The sequence below is a fragment of the Bolinopsis microptera genome, chromosome 2 (assembly GCF_026151205.1).
Source record: "Bolinopsis microptera isolate Bmic1 chromosome 2, MBARI_Bmic_1.0, whole genome shotgun sequence".
NCBI classification, from domain to species: Eukaryota; Metazoa; Ctenophora; class Tentaculata; order Lobata; family Bolinopsidae; genus Bolinopsis; species Bolinopsis microptera.
In genome coordinates, this window is record NC_087073.1 from 16,223,985 (window position 1) to 16,247,013 (window position 23,029).

Sequence of the window (23,029 nt, forward strand, 5' to 3'; positions counted from 1 at the left end):
TAAACGACTTGATAAAAGCAATAATGGATATAAACAGGATAATAATGATTTACCGAAATTTGGTTTCGTGAAGCGCTTAGAAAAGATCTTTGATAGGGATCTGATGACAAATAACCCCTGGTTCAACCCAGAAGTTGCGATAAATTATTTTGACAAAAGGGTTAAAAAGGTTCGTTTTGTGACAACAGAAATCCAAGGTGACGTTCCACAGCTACCAAATTGCAGGAAAAATCACCTGATAGCTAAACCTGGTCAGTTACATGCCCCAAACTGTGAAAATTTCTCTCAGGAAACTGTTGAGATAATTGGTGATTATGCTTATCAAAACAGGCAATTCATCCTACAGGATCATGAGGAGAGGGTTGCAAATTTACAAATGATGATGAGGAAAGGCCTAAAAATATAAGTTTCATGGAATTGAGATACTGGATATGATGTAAAGACTTATGCTTGGCTTTTCCTGGGGATTTCTCCATGTGGAGTGTGGCACATCACAGCAAAAGTGCATTCTTCCTAGATCAAGAGTACCAAGAGATTTGTCCATGTGAAGTGAGACACATCACAACAAAGGAGCATTCTTCCTAGATCAAGAGCATTGTGAGGAGTATGGTATGAGACGATGAGCATTCAATCACTCTTGGGAAGAAATCGTTTAGATGTTTAATTGAAGATATTTAATATTACATCTGAACTCTCACTCTACCTCAGCCTCATATATTGATTAACACTTCTTACTTTACACACAATTTTTCAGACATGGAATTACTTGTTCAAAGTGACCACCACACAATCACAATTAATTAAATGATTCTTTGTGAATTGAACACCCTCGTGGGAATTGCTCTAACATTTTTGTAAATGTATAATTTAAAAACATGTTTATTTCGAAAATTATCGATAATTTTCGAAATAAACATGTTTTTAAATTATACATTTACAAAAATGTTAGAGCAATTCCCACGAGGGTGTTCAATTCACAAAGAATCATTTAATCAATTGTGATTGTGTGGTGGTCACTTTGAACAAGTAATTCCATGTCTGAAAAATTGTGTGTAAAGTAAGAAGTGTTAATCAATATATGAGGCTGAGGTAGAGTGAGAGTTCAGATGTAATATTAAATATCTTCAATTAAACATCTAAACGATTTCTTCCCAAGAGTGATTGAATGCTCATCGTCTCATACCATACTCCTCACAATGCTCTTGATCTAGGAAGAATGCTCCTTTGTTGTGATGTGTCTCACTTCACATGGACAAATCTCTTGGTACTCTTGATCTAGGAAGAATGCACTTTTGCTGTGATGTGCCACACTCCACATGGAGAAATCCCCAGGAAAAGCCAAGCATAAGTCTTTACATCATATCCAGTATCTCAATTCCATGAAACTTATATTTTTAGGCCTTTCCTCATCATCATTTGTAAATTTGCAACCCTCTCCTCATGATCCTGTAGGATGAATTGCCTGTTTTGATAAGCATAATCACCAATTATCTCAACAGTTTCCTGAGAGAAATTTTCACAGTTTGGGGCATGTAACTGACCAGGTTTAGCTATCAGGTGATTTTTCCTGCAATTTGGTAGCTGTGGAACGTCACCTTGGATTTCTGTTGTCACAAAACGAACCTTTTTAACCCTTTTGTCAAAATAATTTATCGCAACTTCTGGGTTGAACCAGGGGTTATTTGTCATCAGATCCCTATCAAAGATCTTTTCTAAGCGCTTCACGAAACCAAATTTCGGTAAATCATTATTATCCTGTTTATATCCATTATTGCTTTTATCAAGTCGTTTACTGAGATGTTTTGGAATTCGTAAATCCAAGGAGAAGTATATGTTTTCACATTCATTAGCTTTGAATTTTTTGGGTATGTTACCTTCAGTGCAAAGGAAAGAAATGGATTCACAAAACTTTGAGGTCTTCAACTGCATCGACATTATTGGTTGGCTTAACTTGTCATGTATTATACCTTGCTATCACACATAATCACATATATACTATATAATCGCATGTAATTATACATAATCTCAGATTATCCCATTCACTCACATACATAAATCATAATATATAATCCCATATACTCACGTATAATTGTTCATATATGTATGCAATTAATCTCATATAATCGCATATAATTATACACAATCAGAGATAATTGCATTCACTCTCGTATATAAATCACATATAATCCCATATAATCACGTATAACTGATCATGTATGCAAATAATCGCATATAATTAAGTATTAGTAGTTATCATTTGAAAGCAGAAATCAATGGTGCGCTGAGTACTGGTTATGAATGGTAATTCAGAAAGTGATAAATCTCGAATATGATCTCCGTCTGACTAATTGACATAGAATTTGCGATGATCCCCTTGTACCATCTGATGTGATCCTTTGATGTCCCCACTGGGAGGTATTCCTACATGTTGGGTGCAGTGCTCGACAGACTCAAGAGTTACAGTTCCATCTCCAGGATGGTGCTTGGTAATCAGTGTGAAAATAAATCTTTGAAAGGAACTTTAATAAGTTGTATGTATAAGTTGGATTATTCCCTCCCTGCTATTATATATGTGATTATTTGCAATTATATGCGATTATTTGCGAGTATAAACAATAAAATGTGATTTTAAGATATAATATACGTGATTATATACATAAATGAATGCGATTATATGTGATTATATGCGATTATATGCTATTATATGCGATTATATGCTATTATATGCTATTATATACTAATGTTATATGTTATTTCATGCGATTATATGCGATTATGTGCGATTATTTGCAATTATATGTGATTATTTGCGAGTATAAACAATAAAATGTGATTTTACTAGATATGATATACGTGATTATATGCATAAATGAATGTGATTATATGCGATTATATACTATTATATGGGATTATATGCTATTATATGCTATTATAATCTATTATATACTAATGTAATATGTTATTTCATGCGATTATTTGCGATTATCGCTATATAATGGCTGTCACGTGTCAAGCTGTATGTGTTTGGACTGAAACAAGATCCAGGAACATTGACGATAAGACTAGAATTATTCCATATTAGGACATGCCTGACATCATGTGTCTAATCACGTGACAGGCTGTATACGTTAAGTTATAATGATAGAATAACTGTGTGGGTCACATGACCTGGGTTAAGCCATGAGTCATGATGTGAGATGACACTACACCACGTGAGATGAGAGCACTCCATGTGGCAGTATGTGAGGTGATGAGGCAGCACGTGAGATGAGTCACACCACGTGGTATGATTTATCCCCTGGTGCAAGCAATGTGACTTTGAAATTCCACTATCATCTTGCAACAGGTTGTTTCACCCCAATACATACAGCTTGTCACGTGATTAGTCACATGATGCTTCATCTGGGTAAAGACTGCTAAATTCAGAATCTGGGTCTTGTTACAGCTGTACTCTCACTCTACGTCAGCCTCATATATTGAATAACACTCCTACATTACATGCAATTTTTCAGACATGGAATTGCTTGCTCAAAGTGACCACCACACAATCAGCATTAATCAAATGATTCTTTGTGAATTGCCCCGGGGAAGTCAGTAGTCACCCTCACCCTCCGCCCCTCCGGGGCGGAGGGTGACATTACAAAATAAGATAACCACATATGAAACTACATGGTTAAGGGTTACTGAAAAAGTGTTTGTATCCCTTGTGACACTTCTTACACGTTGGATTTTCCCTATTACAAAATCCCCAATGAAAGATGATAATGACTGTTCAAAGTGTTTACCACCCAACCATAGTGATCAAATGATTCTTTGTCATTTACCATGGCGGAGTCAGTACAAGCAGAATACCCGTTCGATTGGATACACATGTCCACACTACTAGTCGATTTGATCATACTTTTAATCCCTGTGACTGAAGAATTCATATCACAGCTAGCTAGCATACATGATGAGATGATGAAATGCTATGAAAAGAACCAACTTCCGATAAATATGACGCCAGAGGATGAAAAGAAGTTTAAGAGTGCGACAATCTGTCACAGAAAATTGAACTGGGAATCTGAAAAAAATTACCCAGTTCGAGATCATGACTACTTGAAGAAAGAGAATAACTTTAGAGGTGCAGCATGCAATTCCTGCAACATAAACTATTTCGATAAAGGTTGCAGCATTTGTGCTTAAGCTAAAAGGATATGATCTCAACCTCTTCCTACTAGATTTGACAAAACGAGTCGAGAGATTGGACGTGCTCCCTGAGACGCTTGAAAAGTTCAAAGCTGTTTTTACTGACAACTTTATTTTCTTGGACAGCTTTGCATTTCTTTCTACTTCCCTTGGTAGGTTGGTATCAAATATTAAAAAAGTCAGGTATCGAAAAGTTCAAGCAATTAAAAGAAGAGTTCCCAGAAAACTACAAACTGCTGTCAGAAAAAAGGTGTCTATTTCTATGATTATGCTTCATCTTTCTCAGTTTCCATCGTGGTTTAAATATATATGAGGGGTGTAAGAGGCAGACTCATGTTACACTGGTGTGTCATATGGTGGGACATGGTACTTTAACCTAATCCTGCTCGTTTTGCATTACACAAATGTAATCACGTGACTAGATACAGTCAAAGCAGATCTGAAGGGTTAAAGCAGTCTTAATCTCATTCTAATAATTGATGTAATCACGTGACTAGATAAAATTAAAACACATTTGAAGGGTAAAAGCAGCATTATATAACATTCTATTAATTGATGCAATCATGTGGCTAGATAGGGGTTACAGCACGTCTGAAGGGTTAAAGCAGTCTTATATCACATTCAAATATTTGATGTAATCACGTGTCAAGCTGAATGTGTTTGCACTGAAACAAGATCCAGGCACATTGACGATAAGACTAGAATTATTCCATATTAGGACATGTCTGGCATCATGTGACTAATCACGTGACAGGCTGTATACGTTAAGGTATAATGATAGGATAACTGTGTGGGTCACATGACCTGGGTCAAGCCATGAGTCATGATGTGAGATGACACTACACCACGTGAGATGAGACCACTCCATGTGGCAGTGTGTGAGGTGATGAGACAGCACGTGAGATGAGTCACACCACGTGGTATGATTTATCCCCCTGGTGCAAGCAAGGGAGCAGTAACCACGTGAGATGAGATCACATCACGTGACAGTATGTGAGGTGATGACATACCACGTGAGATGAACCACGTCACACCACGTGAGATGATGTCACATCATGTGACAGGATTTGAGGATGCATTGCACCACGTTACACCACGTGAGATGACGTCACACCACTTCAAGCCGTGTGGGATGACGTCACGGATGGCATGCCGGCCGGAAGCGGTAGTTCAACCTCCTGGGAGCCATCTTCTTGCTTATACACACCCCTATTATTCTACTACAATAATATAACTCTGAATGTTAACAAGTTTTTTAAAAGACTGTAGAAGAAGATATCATGCCTCATTCGTTGGAGTTCTCAGACCCGTCGACACTCTACTGCACAATTTCTAAGAAGAGGGTTGACTTCCTCAAAATGGGAAACAGGAGAAAAAGCTACAGACCATCAAGGCAGAATTAAAAGAATCATTTACCTAATACTTTTTAACAGTCACAGAGTTTTATAATAAATGAAATCGGTCGATCGCTTTTCCCATTCATTCACGGCTTACGTATTGTAATATAATAAAGCTTATTGAATGGGAAAAGCGAGCGACCGATTTCATTCTCGGTATCAATTTGCATTTGCGGACGGTTCCTCAAATTAATATCATTTTCTTTTGTTTGGAAAAGAGAGACACTGGCAGCGGTTCACTCTACCCATGATTATGGGTTTTGGTCAAATATTCACAATACTATTTACCCCCTTTACTATTTACCCCCCTTTACTATTTACCCCCTTTATTATTTACCCCCTTTATTATTTACCCCCTTTATTATGTACCCCCTTTACTTTTATACCCCCTTTACTATTATACCCCCTTTACTATTATACCCCCTTTACTATTATACCCCTTTATTTTTTTTGCCACGACAGTTTAATGTCATTATATATGAATTTAATTCCAATTTGAATGAGTATTAAGTGGTATATTCAGTCAGTGATCGACCGATATGCTTACCTAAACACAAGGAAATGTTTTTAAAAGAAAAATTTCGAAATCGTTGAAACTTCCTCCTTATTAATGAAGATATCAGTTTATATTTCAAATTTATAAAGTACCCTGACATTATAATCAAAAATTGTAATAGATTAAGAATAACTATCCGAAGGCAGCTGTACTCGGCAATAAAGATTCAATAAACTTCAGCTAATTCAATAAGTAATAAATACCACCCTTACCCCGAAATACTAGGTATCGACCCGAACGCAACCCAAAGAGATTTTTACAGCATCTGATTGATGTAATCAATCGAAACTTATTACAATTCGTAAGCAGTGAATGTATGGGAAAAGCGAGCGAACGATTTCATTCTCGGTATCATTTTGCATTTGAGAACGGTCAATCAAATTAATATCATTTCCTTTTGTTTGGGAAAGAGAGACACTGGCAGCGGTCCACTCTACCCATGATTATGGGTTTTGGTCAAATATATATACAGGGTGGGCCAAAAGTCAGTGTGCAAACGTTGGGTCTTATACCTCCGCCGTGTTTTCTATTTGAGGGTTGTTGCTTTGCAGATGGTTTACTGTACCTACTGGTTCGAGGATTCCGTCACCAAATTTTGAAAATTCGAATATTTTAGACCACGCCCATTCAATATTAAAACACTTATATTGTTCTCCCCGAACATGCTAGATGTCTAATTTTTTTAGAAACGGTAGATTATTAAATGTTGCATATGATCTGAAAACATGAGGCAAAACGGATTAGAAATGACAAAGTTATCAAGCATTTTCTGTCTCTCGTTAACAAAATTGACTGGGTGATTATGTGACACCGTGACACGACACCTTAATTGGGCACCCTTAACAATCCCCATAATATTTAACGGGGTTACCTTATCACGTGATTAGGTAAACCAATCACCTGATCACACGTAATGAATTAACTCGTTATGCTTCATATCTCGGTCATCTGAGAAGCTACAGTTCTAATTCTTTCAGGACAAACGTAATTCGAATGGCCAAACACAATTCAATAACGTTTAGCTTGATCCTACTATCCAAACTATCAAATAAATGCAAAAATGAACCTTCATTTGAAAAAAATGAACGCGAATATTTTTCGAGTTGACAAATTCCTCGAACCAGTGGTGATACTAAGTCATACCAGAAAGAAATATTTAAATTGGGCACTCAGTGACTGAGCTATAAAGGCCAACGTATGGGTACTGACTTTTGGCCCACCCTGTATATATATCCATAGACACAGTGTTTCGTCCTATTAGGACTCATCAGTATGGCTCAAATCATCAAGGTTGGTTTTGCCGATGGCGGGTATCGATCCAGCTCAAGGTTGGTTTTGCCGATGGCGGGTATATATATACTTCACGACAATCTGTTGTAAAACAGGGGTTCCAGAAAACCTACTTCCCGATACTCCTGAAACATAAAATTTTTTACATTCGATTTGGACAAACTGCAAAGTTTCAGATCTCTAACTCAATTTTAACATGGTTTTTAAGGCACCTGAATATGGCGATTTTGGGATTTTTACCTAATTTTGTATAACATGCTGGCGCGTATTTTGCGCAAATTTCTTAAAAACCTCCACATAACTATTTCTTATTCCTGTCATCTTTAACATTGAATTAAAATGTTTTTTACTTAAATATACCTGCTGAACTACTTTCGATGAATATTAATGCCTGGAAAACAATAAAGGGGATATAATAGTATAGGGGGTAAATATTGTAGGTTTATAACCTACCAGGACGCGCGCCGAGTTGGACTCGTCGACGGTCCTGGAATATGGAACAGATATTTTACGAGTATCACCCGTTAAGGGTAAATAGTATTGTGAATATAACGGCAACGGTAATGCTTGCCAGCATTGTGATAAACAATTGAACGCATATTCATGGTGGTAATAAGGGATAGTCAATCCACTTTCAAAGGTAATGACATCCTGTTCTCTGACTGCAGGTGGCACAACTACATCTCCATTGGGGGGCTCAGGATAGTGACGGATCTGAGAACTGGCTGGACGGGAAACAGTTCTCTGCTGAGGCGCATCTTGTTACTTCTTACGGAGACGGATCAAAATACGCTGTTATCAACCGTTTCTTCAAAGTCGTAAGTTACATGCTACCAACGTTATGCTAGCAGCTGGAAGTGGACCACAAATGCCACTTATCGTCGATTGAATATCTGCTGTTGAGTTTTAGTAGGGAGTTGATATAAAAGATTAAATTTAGCTGTAAATTCCTTATCCTATGTTAAATAAATCTTCAGGGTGCAGAGAATGCTCAGATCGCTAAAATGATCGCTTCAGCTGAAGCAGAGGGTGAAAATAGAGACAGTAAGTTTCGCCAATCAAATTTATTATAAAATTCAATAAGTATTGTCAGAATTGGTCATCATCACTGATTTTCTGAAGACGGTCGAAGGAAATCCACTAACTTAACGTTTTTACAGTTGCGGATTTCGACTTGAGTGCCCTCTTTCCAAGTGACATCAAGGAGGTCATAACGTATGAAGGTGGATTGACTACCCCTGAGTGTGACGAAGTTGTTCACTGGATTGTCGTTCCCGAACCTCTCACAATATCAACCGCACAGGTATGACATTTGGAACAAAATATGACAAAAACAACAATTCGTCTGATTCAACATAATATAGCATTATGATTTAATACCATAGGAAAAATACGCATTATCCTTTCAGTTGGCTAAATTGAGGGTAGTTAAACTCGGTGACGGGACTGGAGACGCCAAGACTTTCAACTGGAGGAACAAACAAGATTTAAATGAACGAACCTTCAAGCACTATAAAATGAAGACCTCAGCCTCCGCCGCTACTGTTATCTCACCTCTGCTTGCTCTTCTGGCACTCATTGTTAATGTGTTATGCTAAACTGTATGATAATTACAGAGATGATTCTATTGATCCTATTTCTGTAAGAGGTTAACGGTTCAGTATTATGTGAATGTATTACTGGGCGGCGCTCAGCCTTTCATTCCGCCTAATCTCTATGTTTATGAACTTTATAGCCTGGGGTCCCCAGGTAAGTGGAGGTACTATTTTATGAAGATGCCTTTTTATGGAACCTATCATATTGATTATGAAACTTATTTAATCGGTAGAATCATGATTATTTTAATCATGATTAAGTTTGAAGTTTGAAATATTCCAAAAATACCACTAGCTAGGTGTTTACTGTTTGATTTTGTAATATATTGATACCCTCTATTACTTATCTGTATCAATTATCATTTATTGTGTTTCTGTATTGTAAAATAGCTATTGTTTTCTTTAAAATTAACCTAGGGACTAGGGTATGCAACGAAATGATATATCGATTAGATTCTTGGCGATAATTGGGTCAAAATCGTTATCGGTTTATCTCAATAATTTGGTACCGATAACCGATGAAATGTTTTTAAATTCCTCCAATTAAAACATAGAAATTTTAGATTTAATCCTTGATAATATATTACATATCTATAAAGCAAAAAAATTCTGTTTTTAAAATCATTGCATCTTGCCCTAAATCTGAGGGGTCCTTACTCCTTTGCTATTTGCATATTACGTAATCACTAAAAGAATGGAGGGGGCTTCTAAATGATCACGTTAATGTCATTTTATTTTAAACACCATAGCTAGGTGTAAAACTGATAACAGAGGTTAAAAATTGACCAAAAAGCGATTACGTAATATGGCAGTCTGCAATCATCGTATTTACAATGACATTACTATAGCTAGGCTTCCTTAAATTCGACACTCCACTGTGACTTCTTACAGCTACTGCGTTATTATAAGTAACGCTATATTTCCTCTTGTTATTTTCACTGTAAGAATTAGACTCTCTAAAAACATAGCTAGTACTATTACGTCTGTTTTGGATCACCTTGACCACGAACAGCCTGAATCTCTTAAATCTGAACAGGTACAGCATGGGGTTCACTGTACTGTTCATCATTACGCTGATCGAAACCACAAAGCTTCGCAGATTAAAACTTGGCTTTTCAAACTCAAATACATTGTACTTAAACCCACTGAAACGGTCCACGTGGGCCACAATAAAATAAGTAACAAACGGTAAATTAAATAAGATGTAAATGACGGTGAACAACACCACAGTTTTAGTGACGGCCCTTTTACTGCCAGCGTCGGTGTGTTTGTGAAGTTCAATGATAGAAATGAGACAGCTGATGAGAATGGGGAATACTGGACTTGCTAACTCGATCCACATCAATGCTGAGTAGAATCTCCCGGCATGCTCGGAGTTATTTATTGCGTCCACATCCTGAATATTTAGGGTTATCATACAACTAACAACACTGCCCCCTCATCTTGCAGTGACATTATTTCTTAGAACGACTTATATTAACTGGATTTAAATTAAACTGAGATAAAAATGATGAGGTAACTTACGTGAGTAAACCACTGACACTGAATGTGTGTGTCATAGTACTGGTACAGGGTTCCGAACCAGAAGGGAATACTACTTTGAAGGAGCTGGATGACAGCGTAACCAACCATCAGACCGACTATCATCTTCTTACTGACCGGTTTAAAGGGATACTTCAAGCTGAATGTTCTGCTGATACTGAGCACGGCTACTAGAAACACAGACATTCTCGCCAGTGCATTCCACAAGACACCCCAAATCTGGCAAAATGCCACCGATCCAAATGCTCCAGGAGCTCGGTTAGAGAGATATGATATAGATACGGGGAGTGATAGGACACATATCCCGATATCGGTGGTTGTAATGGCGATGTAGACCAGAGTGCTAAGATGCCGCGGTTTGCGGAGGAAGTAGTAAAGGGACCAGGAGTTCAGAGTAGTGCCCAGGAGAAAACAGAGCACGCAGATAAATCCGTAGAGCAGGTTTATCCAATCATTTCTGTACTGCTGTTTTTCAAAAACTGACGGATCTCCAGGGGCCATAAGAGTTGAGACTTTCCTTGTAAATAGGTTTATTTATGACAAAAGAAGCTTAAACATGGATTATGGAAATTGGAAACCATAAGATAAACTAAATGAACTTGCTAAGTGTATATTAATATTGTCTCAAAGTCGAACCAAAGTTGTATTAACGATTGTAGTAATACAAAATAGGTTGAGGTGATAAACATTTCTCAGATATTTGTGGTTTTCGCTAACTTTTATCTGATCATATGGCCGTGTATTGGTACCTTTAACCTTTTACTTTATTGATGGAAAGTGGACACAAGCGTACAATTGCAACATAAGTCGTCACAATATCCAAAATAGGGTTTAACTTTATAGATATACGGGAAACCCCACAGCTGCACTGATAAAGCTTAATATTTCCTAAGTAAGACTCAGAATTCAGACTAATAATTATAATTGATGTCGCTGATAATTAGTGATAATGACCGAGCAAAATAATTAAAACTAACGATTTGGACTGAAGATCAGACACTTGAAGCCCAGATTGAATTTTAATTATACCTGTAGGACGTAGGTGGTGACTTACCCTCGACCAGTTAAAAGAATTCCCATAATATAATTAGGAATGGTAAAAATAAACCTACCAAGTACGTGTTCTTACTGTCGGGGAAATTTCCAGTTCTTTTAGCTGCAGTCAATATTAATATAGAGCAGTCAATATGGGGCTCCAAATACTAAGAGCCAGGTGCAATGTGGAATGTAAGTATATGAGTGTCTCCACGTGTGACCAAGTGTTGATAAATGAACGCCCGAATGGATTATTAGCCTGACACAGTTAACATACAAATAGCAGCATACTGAGAGGTCTCGGGATTTGTTCTAAAGAATAGCTTCGAATCAGGCAAAATCCCCCATGAACTTCGTGGATAGTAAAGTGTTTCTGAGAGCAGTTAAGTGTTTGGACGAGAATAACAATGACAAGAACAGAAATAATGATATCCTGGGCAGATGGAGAGGTACAGAACGGCAGTTTAACAACTTCGTCAAGGAGCTGAACAGACTAGCTGCACCTTTCGGAATACAGTTTGCTGACGCCCAGATTGATATAACTGTGAACTATCTTGATGTCCAACTGTACCTAGATGAAGAAGGCCAGATCCAGTACTCACTCTATAGGAAGAAGACTGACGCTAGCGACAGTATTTGAACACTACTAGCTTCCACCCTCCCCAAGTATTTGATTCGGTGGCATTCAGCCAACTGCTTAGAGTCATCAAAAGGAACTCTCAGGAACACACCAGCCTCAAAGACTTGGAAGATCTGAAAACCGACCTTTCTAGATGTGGGCACAACGCAGACAAATTGGACGAATTGGAGCCTTTAGCAGTAGAAAGAGCCTTGAGAAATGCTAGTGCAGCACACAGAATAGCCCCTAAGAAGGAAAAGAGTACAAGTTCCTTGGTGTTCACGACAAAGTACTTCAAAGAGGTGAAAAGTCTTAAATCCGTAGTACATGACATGAAAGAGGATATAGAGAGATTGATAGGTGATGTACGAATTATCTTTGCCCTGAAGAAACACGAGGCAATTAATGACTATGTCATAAAGAATAGATCTCTTAGCCGAGGGTTTGCCCAACACCAATTTCGTACAGCATCCTCTCAATCATGTGGTGGTAAGAAATGTGGAACTTGTCCCCTATTATTTGAGAGTGGAAAGAAAGTAATGGTCAATGGAAAAGAAGTTATCCTGGACATGAGTTTGAGCTGTAGAGACAAAAATGTAATATATGTTGCCCAGTGTAGTATTTGTACAGGTAGTAATTTAGGAGAGAGCACCTAGTTTGGTCAGACAACCACTGAAGTGAGACAACGTTTTAATGGGCACAGGAGTAAATTTAAATTAGATGCTGATAAGTCTTATACTAAATCAGCTTTATCGCAGCATTGCTTTAATGAACACCCGGAATCCATGAGTCTTATTAATTTTAAAGTTGCATTTGTCAAGAAATGTCCAGCAATAGAACTTGATAGAGAAGAGCATCGATTAATTTCTATATTCAGAACTAATATTTTGGGGATTAATAGAATAAAAGTTATAAGATGATAAGTTTAGTTATTTTTGTTGTGTAATTTATTTGCCTTCCGTAATTTTTGTCAGTATTTATGTTTTATTATGATTGGTGTCCCGTTAAATTTTATTTAAATTAAAATAAATGATTTTTTTCCATACATACAAAAATTTTTTGGGATTCTTGTTATTAAGTCTGTTTTGTTTCTACCTAAATATGAGCCTAACTTATTTCTATTCAGGAGGTTCTCTCAAGATGATTTTTAATTCGAAGATTTCAAGAGCCTAAACTGTGTATGATTCGCCTCTCCAAACAAATCAAAAGAACAGAAATAAGTCAGCTGTCCAGACTGAGAACACAGCAGCAGCAACTTGTGTACAGATAAAGGGCTTTGTGTTCACGTCTTATACAGGTAGAACAGTGTGACTTTACTTGGAATCACGAGAAATGTGGGACATCTTAAAGATAAATTGACGGTTATTCCTGATAGCGGTAGAACGGAACGAATAGGGCCATTTCGTTCATTAATCGCAAATTACAGTGTGATCGTGCACGACGGCACCATAATTATGAACAATTACGATAATTAAGCAACTTATTATTGATAAAATAAAAGAAACAGTGCAGTGTGCCGACCCAAACAAATGAATTATAACAAACGTGAAGTTAAGTTCAAGAGTGGATTTCATTTCTCAAACTTGTAACTTTGTAACCTTTACAATTACAAAACTGAGAGGTCACCAAACTTGTCTGACAAGTGTAGTGGCTCCCAAAGCCACCTTCCAGCTTCATGAACGTTAGATATTGCTAACGAAAAGTGCGGCACAAGTCAATGAAATATATTCAATTCACCTCAGATCCGGTCGTGTGACCATGTAATATTATCATGAAGTAAGTCATGACGAAGTGAAAACTCGATCCTAATTGAGTTTTCGAGCGAGTTCTGGAATTAAAAAAGAATCCGGATAAGTGTGCAGCCGATAACAAGAGGGCATGTGGGAGGATTTTGATTACACATATTTGGCAAAAAGTGGAAGGGCGTTGGAAGTCATGACGTCAATTTAAGAACAATTTTAGTTCTGTTGAAATATCGCGGTAGCAGAAGTGAAAACAGGTGGCACTGCGGTATGCCAAGACTTTTTGTGCGATTTGGTTTCAGTCATTACTCCTGCATAGCGGTGGAGCAGTTTCTCACCGAAATATCTGACACGCATGACTTACCCCTGACCTGTCTCCGTCTGCCTTTACAAGTCTGTGGATGGAATGTGTGAGAGAATAAAGGAATGCTGCCCTCCAGGATCTGACTCCCTCGGTCACCAGAAGAGACAAGACGACTTGTCATAAGACACACTAGCTGGCAAAAGATTGCGATAACTTCAGAAATAGACTATATCTCATAAAATCGTACCAAGTATCATGAGGGCTGGCAACGAATGCGTTTATGAGGCTGGGAGAAGAAAATGACTGTTAAAGTTGTCGCCACAAAGTAAGCTCAGTAAATATGCCTGGCAGCACATTAGATATTATGAAACGTGAACATGTGCTAATAGGTCTGGTAAATACACCTGGTTGATATCTTGCAGTATAAATGCTGGTCCACATTTACCGTGTCTTATCATCAGGTATATTCCTAATGTTTGATAAATATAATGTTGTTCGGTATTATATGGACCTGCAAATGTTGACTATACATATACGTATATGTTTGACATAGTTAGCTGTAAAAGAGAAAAATGGTTGAAAATGGTCATTCAAGCAACAGTTTGAGCCACAGTCAACAGTAAACCAGTCAAATATTTACAGAACAGATTTTGTTTCAATTTAAAATTAAATACGGTCATCACACACAGAGTTTCATCTCAACATCTGCATAGCAAAGAGAAAGGTGTAGGCTGTCAAACCATTGTCCTCTTATTTGGCCCACCTCAAATATGGTATCGCGTGTCTCCTGAATCCATCCTCTGAGAGCAATAATTGTGGCACTTTTCTCTTCCTGTGCCAAAACACGCCATCTTCCCAGACTTCAATTATATCCATGAACCAATGTAGGTACTACAATACTAATAAAACTGCTGGAATAATTTCTGCACCGGATCATAGGGTAAAGATACAGTTAAACTGCGAAGGCACAACACCAAACCAACCCTACTCAATCTCCCAAAAACAACCTTCTCCTGGTCGGCTATGTCCCTCATCCTGCACTTGACCCCCGCAGAGGTCACAAGCCCATCGGAGCACAAATGAGCGAGAAACGGGGAAGCCTTAGCTACCGGGCCAAGGACTGCATCACTAGCAGCGAAATACGGATATACCCTCCCTTTTACACGCGTTCAACCGGCACCCGAACCACACGCTGTTTCTTAGACATAACTTCCCACTTACATCAGTGTCTTCTCGCACCAACTGGCATCGGCAAGTGGCGACACTGTGTAGACTCAACCCTGAGCTTGATCAGAATCTTCAGTCACAAACCTGACACCGTTTCGGGGCTTTCATTGCGATACGGTTTTCTGTCAGGTGCCCCAGCAGTCTCTCTTGGACCACCATCTGATCTGACAATCACCCGAGGATACCTGCTAGAGCTCGCGATTTACGACGAGTTAGCTTATGGCACCTCTGGCTGTTAGGTGAAGTCATAAAGCTCAAACAGCTCTCATCTCCCACTCTCTTTTCCTAGACAGCAGATAAATCCATCTTGAACAATGGGCTGCATCCTTCCCACAATCTCTGACCAACTTCTTGAGGGCTCTCCCAGACAGACCAATCTTCCTTGATGCACACTCCAAACTTGCTGCGACCACACCTCTAGCACCAACCTCAACAGCCAAGCTGAAACATGACCACCCATTAGCTTGTATTTCCGCTTGTAGACTGTTATACCGATCAAGCTTCAGCTCATGGGATGCAGCTATTCTCTCTTCCGACGGTACTGTAAGCTCCCACCAGATTACTCTCTTGGAAGCTTTCGAGAAAAGAACCAAATCTGGTCTTAATCTGGTCGTTGCTATATCCGACGGGAATTTCAGCTGCTTATCCAGGTCTGCTAATACTATCCAATCAGTGGCCCCACTCAGAATCCCAAACTCACTGACTTTCGACCTCTTCACCTCCTTAAACCTCCCTCCTGCTGGAACAAACTCAATGGCTTTCCGAGTGACACAAGAACTCTTCCTCTTGTTGACTCTCCGCTCACAATGGAATTTAACCTGGTCTGCTATTTGTTTAAGCACCTTATCGTGGCGCCATCGGTATCTCCCTTGACTTAGTGCCACAGGACAACCAGCCAGGATATGCGGCACAGTTCCCAACTTGTCACCACACAGCTTGCACATCCCATCCTCATCCTCGCTCCACTTGGATGCTAAAGCTGGTGTAACAAGCGTGCCATACACAGCACTAAGCAGAAAACCGATTAATGAGTCCCCATACTTGAAGAGCGTGTGCCAGCTCATGTCAGTCCTTGTCACCAGCTCTCTCCAATTACCCCACCTGGACTGCATCTCCAACGTACCCAACTGCACCTCTCTTTCCTTCCTGATGTTCTCCTTAACCCTATCCAACACCTCCCTCTGCTGCTCCTTTTCTGACATCTTCTCCCAGGGCTTCTTCCAATCACCGAAACCAATTCCCGCTCTACTAAGAGGTTGCACCATACCTCGCACTGTCTCACACACCAAGTCTCTTTCAGCTTCGTGAAGCTGAGCATCTGCCTTCCAAACTCTCCCAGACCGCACCTGGGGTTGCACCGCTCTGATCAAAGCATCCTGAGATGTTTGATATGACTGCAAGAGACGGCACTTTTCTACTTTCCAAGTGTCGGTTAGGCTGTCGATGGGGAGAGCAACACTGGATGAATGACTAAACAGGCAAGAGCTACTAAGCGTGTGTCCCACTCCTAGCCATTTTCTGAGATGACTGTTAGTTGTTTGCTCCCAGCGAGAAACAGTGCTGATCGGGATATCATAAATGGCAAGTGGCCACTTCATCTTTGGAAGGACCATATACTGATACCCCCAACATTTCTGCAGGCCGGTGAGGGAGCTAAGATCGAGTCTACTGAGGTATGTAATAAGATCCTCGTGTGTTTTCTCGATTATAGCTTTGTCCTTTCCTTCTGCCCGAATCCACCTCCCTAGAAACTTGATTGGTTTCTCAGATACATTCGGGATCACCTCCCCGCTAAGCTGCAACCTCGCCTGACTACCTTCTGAACTCTCTACAACCCACTCCACTGTCACTCCCTTCTGGTAGACTAGTGCCCTAGATTTAGACGACTTAAGCTTGAACCTTGACCACACAACGAACTCCTGATAAACATCAAGCAGGGTTTGCATATCTACCATTTTAGCCGTGGTAAGGCAGCTATCATCCATAAACAGCTTAAGGGGTGGTATAGCTGTTCCATCCTTAATGTACTCGACACTCCTGGGTACCTTCATCTTCAAGTACTCGTCAGAAAGGTTCATGCATAGCACAAACAAGATCACCGAGATGACACAGCCCATAAATATTCCTATCTCGAACTGCTGCCACTCTGATGTCACTGTTTTAGAGGAGAATCTTCCGTAAACTTCCGAGAAGTATTTGATTACGATGTTGATAACTTTCTCGGGGATATGATAGAAGCGGAGTGCTTTCACAATAAGTAAATGTGGAACAGCCCCGTAAGCATTCGCCAAGTCTAACCAGACAACACTGAGATCCTTTTTCTTAACTCTAGCATCTTTGAGCACCTCCCACATAGCTCCAAAGTGCTCTGTACATCCGTGTACACCAGGAACTCCACCCTTCTGCACTGAGAGATCCACATACCCGTTAGCGACAACAAAGTTGGTTAATCTCTTCGCCAACACAGTGAGGTATATCTTCCCCTGAATGTTTCCTAGCGATATAGGCCGTCCTGTGCTGGGTCCAAAATCTCCATCCGCCTTAGGAATGTAGATCCCTTCAAAGTACCTACAGTTGTCTGGGTACTCCTCAGCCTTGTAGCCTCCTCTCAGCACATGCCACAAGTTCTGAGATATTCCTGGACACCTCTTGTACACCGTATACGGGATGCCGTTGTTACCAGGTGAACTCTTACCTCTGGCTTTCTTAACAACCTCGTCGAACTCCTTCTTGGTTATATTCCTGATGTCAAACCCCACAGTTGGGCTAGGAGCTGCCTCAGGTAACCCATTCAGAACGCCAAGAGGAACTGCCCGACTGGCATCACTATACGTATTAGACAGGTGGTTGTCTAACTCCTCCTTACTACACTTTAACTCTCCCACAGGGCTTGGTTCAAGAATACCTTTAATAGCCTTGAAAGGATCTCGAGTAAACCCACCTCTCTGTCTCCTCACTTCTCTCTGCTTCTTCCTCCTTGCCTCTGCTCTTCTCAACTTACACAGCTTCTCTGCCAGGCCTCTAAGTAAAGCATTGAAACCTTCCTTTACAGACTGGGAACAAGCTTTCCTGGCTTTCCTCCTCAGCTCTCTCCTCTCAATGACCAACTTATCAATCTCCTCCTGTCTCCTGTTGGCAAACCTGAGACCTTTACCTGACTCTGCACCATCAATCACGAGCCCAAACCATTCCACACCTTCATCATACACCGTGTCGCAATGGCTCACCATCTTCTCCTGGAATGGCTTCCCCTTCTGCTCCTGTCTTACTCTCTTACTAACACTCACATCAAACTCTACCCACCTCTCATCCTTTGCGGCCGGCCACTTCACCTTGGGCTTCTTAGGGGCAGGTGGGTCAATAGAAGAACTCTTTGAAAGAAGGGCCTGGATATCCCTGGCACTGTGGTTATCGTCCTGGCCAGGTACCTCCACCGAATTTACAGATGCAACATCTAACGGCTGCTCCCCTTCCCAAGAGCACTTCATCCTTCCTCGATGAATGTTCCTACCCCTTTCCGTTGTAAAGCGTCGACCACACACGCAGCTAAACTCCTCTGCTACATCAGAATCAGGGGTCGAGAGCTCTCGACTGTTTGTATAAGTCCTTTTCTGATTCATGGCAGGACGTGGTGGGTGTCCACAAAGCCTTTATTTTTCACCCGGGCAACTCGTCCCTAAATAGGAACTCCCGGAACCTTAGAGAGGCAGGAGGCGCAGGACCGATGTGGACTAGGAGGTCTCCGCTCGTTAAAACCCCATCACACCTCTCTATTGCAGTAACCGCTGCAGGCACGGATCTCAACTCAACCCAGAAGCCAATTCCAAGTGTAGCATCTGTTCAAATCAGGTGGGCCTTACCCCACGGTAGCTGGCCAATCCCAGCAGTATCATAAAGTAGCATAGGGTAAAGATACAGTTAAACTGCGAAGGCACAACACCAAACCAACCCTACTCAATCTCCCAAAAACAACCTTCTCCTGGTCGGCTATGTCCCTCATCCTGCACTTGACCCCCGCAGAGGTCACAAGCCCATCGGAGCACAAATGAGCGAGAAACGGGGAAGCCTTAGCTACCGGGCCAAGGACTGCATCACTAGCAGCGAAATACGGATATACCCTCCCTTTTACACGCGTTCAACCGGCACCCGAACCACACGCTGTTTCTTAGACATAACTTCCCACTTACATCAGTGTCTTCTCGCACCAACTGGCATCGGCAAGTGGCGACACTGTGTAGACTCAACCCTGAGCTTGATCAGAATCTTCAGTCACAAACCTGACACCGTTTCGGGGCTTTCATTGCGATACGGTTTTCTGTCAGGTGCCCCAGCAGTCTCTCTTGGACCACCATCTGATCTGACAATCACCCGAGGATACCTGCTAGAGCTCGCGATTTACGACGAGTTAGCTTATGGCACCTCTGGCTGTTAGGTGAAGTCATAAAGCTCAAACAGCTCTCATCTCCCACTCTCTTTTCCTAGACAGCAGATAAATCCATCTTGAACAATGGGCTGCATCCTTCCCACAATCTCTGACCAACTTCTTGAGGGCTCTCCCAGACAGACCAATCTTCCTTGATGCACACTCCAAACTTGCTGCGACCACACCTCTAGCACCAACCTCAACAGCCAAGCTGAAACATGACCACCCATTAGCTTGTATTTCCGCTTGTAGACTGTTATACCGATCAAGCTTCAGCTCATGGGATGCAGCTATTCTCTCTTCCGACGGTACTGTAAGCTCCCACCAGATTACTCTCTTGGAAGCTTTCGAGAAAAGAACCAAATCTGGTCTTAATCTGGTCGTTGCTATATCCGACGGGAATTTCAGCTGCTTATCCAGGTCTGCTAATACTATCCAATCAGTGGCCCCACTCAGAATCCCAAACTCACTGACTTTCGACCTCTTCACCTCCTTAAACCTCCCTCCTGCTGGAACAAACTCAATGGCTTTCCGAGTGACACAAGAACTCTTCCTCTTGTTGACTCTCCGCTCACAATGGAATTTAACCTGGTCTGCTATTTGTTTAAGCACCTTATCGTGGCGCCATCGGTATCTCCCTTGACTTAGTGCCACAGGACAACCAGCCAGGATATGCGGCACAGTTCCCAACTTGTCACCACACAGCTTGCACATCCCATCCTCATCCTCGCTCCACTTGGATGCTAAAGCTGGTGTAACAAGCGTGCCATACACAGCACAATAATTTCTGCACCGGATCATAAGATAAGCCTGATCACAAATGTAATAATGTAAGGTAAAGTCGAGCGCGTTTAGGATTAAAACATTGTGAACTCTACGAGCGTTGGAATCAGTCCCATGACTAATCTGATATCAGTTGTAAATTGTAATGAGAGTGAGATTTGATAATAATGTTAACGTCTCAATGACGGGACAGACATCAGTAGTCAGGTTACAGCACAATATTGAACTGAGAGAGTACCAGGTAACAAAGCACAATATTGAACTGAGAGAGTACCAGGTAACAGAGCACAATATTGAACTGAGAGAGTACCAGGTAACAGAGCACAATATTGAACTGAGAGAGTACCAGGTAACAGAGCACAATATTGAACTTAGAGAGTATCAGGTAACAAAGCACAATATTGAACTGAGAGAGGACCAGGTAACAGAGCACAACATTGAACTGAGAGTACCAGGTAACAGAGCACAATATTGAACTTAGAGAGTACCAGGTAACAAAGCACAATATTGAACATAGAGAGTACCAGGTAACAGAGCACAATATTGAACTTAAAGAGTACCAGGTAACAGAGCACAATATTAAACTTAAAGAGTACCAGGTAACAGAGCACAATATTGAACTTAAAGAGTACCAAGTAACAGAGCACAATATTGAACATAGAGAGGACCAAGTAACAGAGCACAATATTGAACATAGAGAGTACCAGGTAACAGAGCACAATATTAAACTTAGAGAGTACCAGGTAACAGAGCACAATATTGAACATAGAGAGTACCAGGTAACAGAGCACAATATTAAACTTAAAGAGTACCAGGTAACAGAGCACAATATTGAACATAGAGAGTACCAAGTAACAGAGCACAATATTGAACATAGAGAGTACCAGGTAACAGAGCACAATATTGAACATAGAGAGTACCAAGTAACAGAGCACAATATTAAACTTAGAGAGTACCAGGTAACCGAGCACAATATTGAACATAGAAAGTACCAAGTAACAGAGCACAATATTGAACATAGAGAGTACCAGGTAACAGAGCACAATATTGAACATAGAGAGTACCAGGTAACAGAGCACAATATAATCAGTTATTACACTTTTCAATATGTTTGTATTCTATATTTCTATTGCTCGCTTATCAGTTGCTTAACACTACGTTGATAAGACTAATTGCTTGTTTTATCAGTGGCGTGTTTTTATGATGTACAAATCGGAGAAATACAAGAATTACAAGCTCGATGAAGTGATAGATGATGGAGTTGAGTGAATTAGGAAAACTCTCGGGCTTGTTAAAGCAGGACATGTTAATGCTTCACAATCAGTGTGTTTTACTGGTCGTAAGGAAATCTCCAGCCATGTCATGTCTAAAAGTTTTGAGGCTGCGTTGAGAATTGTTTATGGATAATCAAAGTACATTGATCAGTTGGAGAAAGCTAATCAGAAACACCAGTCCGATGTGATTGACAGTCAGGGAACCATCGTTGATTTACAGAAAGAGCTGCTAGCTGCCAAGTAACAGAGCACAATATTGAACATAGAAAAGACCACAATTCCAGTCAACCGACTCCTAACTACGACATCCAGGGACACATTTACACCAGATACCTCCTCCTCACAATAACACGCGTATAATTGGTATCATCATTAGTCGTTGCAGTAGTTAAAGGGTAGCTACTTATTGTAAAGTGGTAACGGTGCCTGAGTATTTACAAAGTGCCAAATGTTGCTAATCGCCAGGGTTGTGATTAGAGGGCACACCTGGTGAACGTTTAGAGGCTGATAAGTTCCGGTTTTAAGGCTGGATAAGTGGCTGGAGGATACGTATTACGTAATTCTACGTGTTTGATATTGCGCAATATATTGTCATGTTTTCATCCCATGATCATCTCAATTTTAGATATATTATTGCGTCCAGTAATTTTGCCCTATGGATAAAACAGATAAGAAATAAAACAAATTTATTTTCGATGCAATAAATTTCAATTCATATTTGGATAGAATGTAAGTCCAAAATCCATGACGACAATAAAATCATGAGCAGAGTTTGAGAGTGGATTTTCCCTCCCGTTGATCAGTGGACAGCCACGCTTCATTCTCGTTCCGGAAATACTTGGGGTGTCTTAGATCCTGGCTGTGTACCTCGATCATCTCGAACAACCACTTGTCATCACCATCAACCATCACCTCGATACACTTTATCTTACCCACGTCAGTCAGCCCTTGGAACACAAACATGTCTTGTCTGCCTTTCTCGAAGTTGTTCCTCGCGGGATCGAACAGGTATCCGGTCGTCGCTGAGCGGCTCTTCTTTCCTTTTCTCCCGATT

At 40.4% G+C, this 23,029-nt stretch overlaps 3 protein-coding genes across 3 annotated transcripts in view; 1 reads left to right on the forward strand and 2 right to left on the reverse strand.

Moving 5' to 3' along the window:
* LOC134811047 (carbonic anhydrase 2-like) overlaps positions 1–9,415 on the forward strand; it is a 56,120-nt gene extending 46,705 nt beyond the window's left edge. Inside the window, exons 4-7 of the mRNA XM_063817754.1 lie at positions 8,100–8,249; positions 8,409–8,475; positions 8,592–8,734; positions 8,841–9,415. Coding sequence (XP_063673824.1) covers positions 8,100–8,249; positions 8,409–8,475; positions 8,592–8,734; positions 8,841–9,029 — 549 coding nt within the window. The 3' untranslated portion in view covers positions 9,030–9,415. The remainder of the gene's footprint in view (positions 1–8,099; positions 8,250–8,408; positions 8,476–8,591; positions 8,735–8,840) is intronic.
* Positions 9,416–9,587: 172 nt separating this feature from the next.
* Positions 9,588–11,081, reverse strand: LOC134826548 (type-2 angiotensin II receptor-like). The gene is made up of 2 exons (XM_063838946.1): positions 10,551–11,081; positions 9,588–10,422 (listed from the first exon to the last, which is right to left on the reverse strand). Exons 1-2 carry the CDS (start codon positions 11,067–11,069, stop codon positions 9,823–9,825), a joined length of 1,119 nt encoding a protein of 372 aa, XP_063695016.1. The 5' UTR covers positions 11,070–11,081; the 3' UTR covers positions 9,588–9,822.
* Positions 11,082–15,749: 4,668 nt separating this feature from the next.
* Positions 15,750–18,983, reverse strand: LOC134826841 (uncharacterized). The gene has a single exon (XM_063839345.1). It carries the CDS (start codon positions 18,981–18,983, stop codon positions 15,750–15,752), a length of 3,234 nt encoding a protein of 1,077 aa, XP_063695415.1.
* Positions 18,984–23,029: the final 4,046 nt, after the last annotated feature.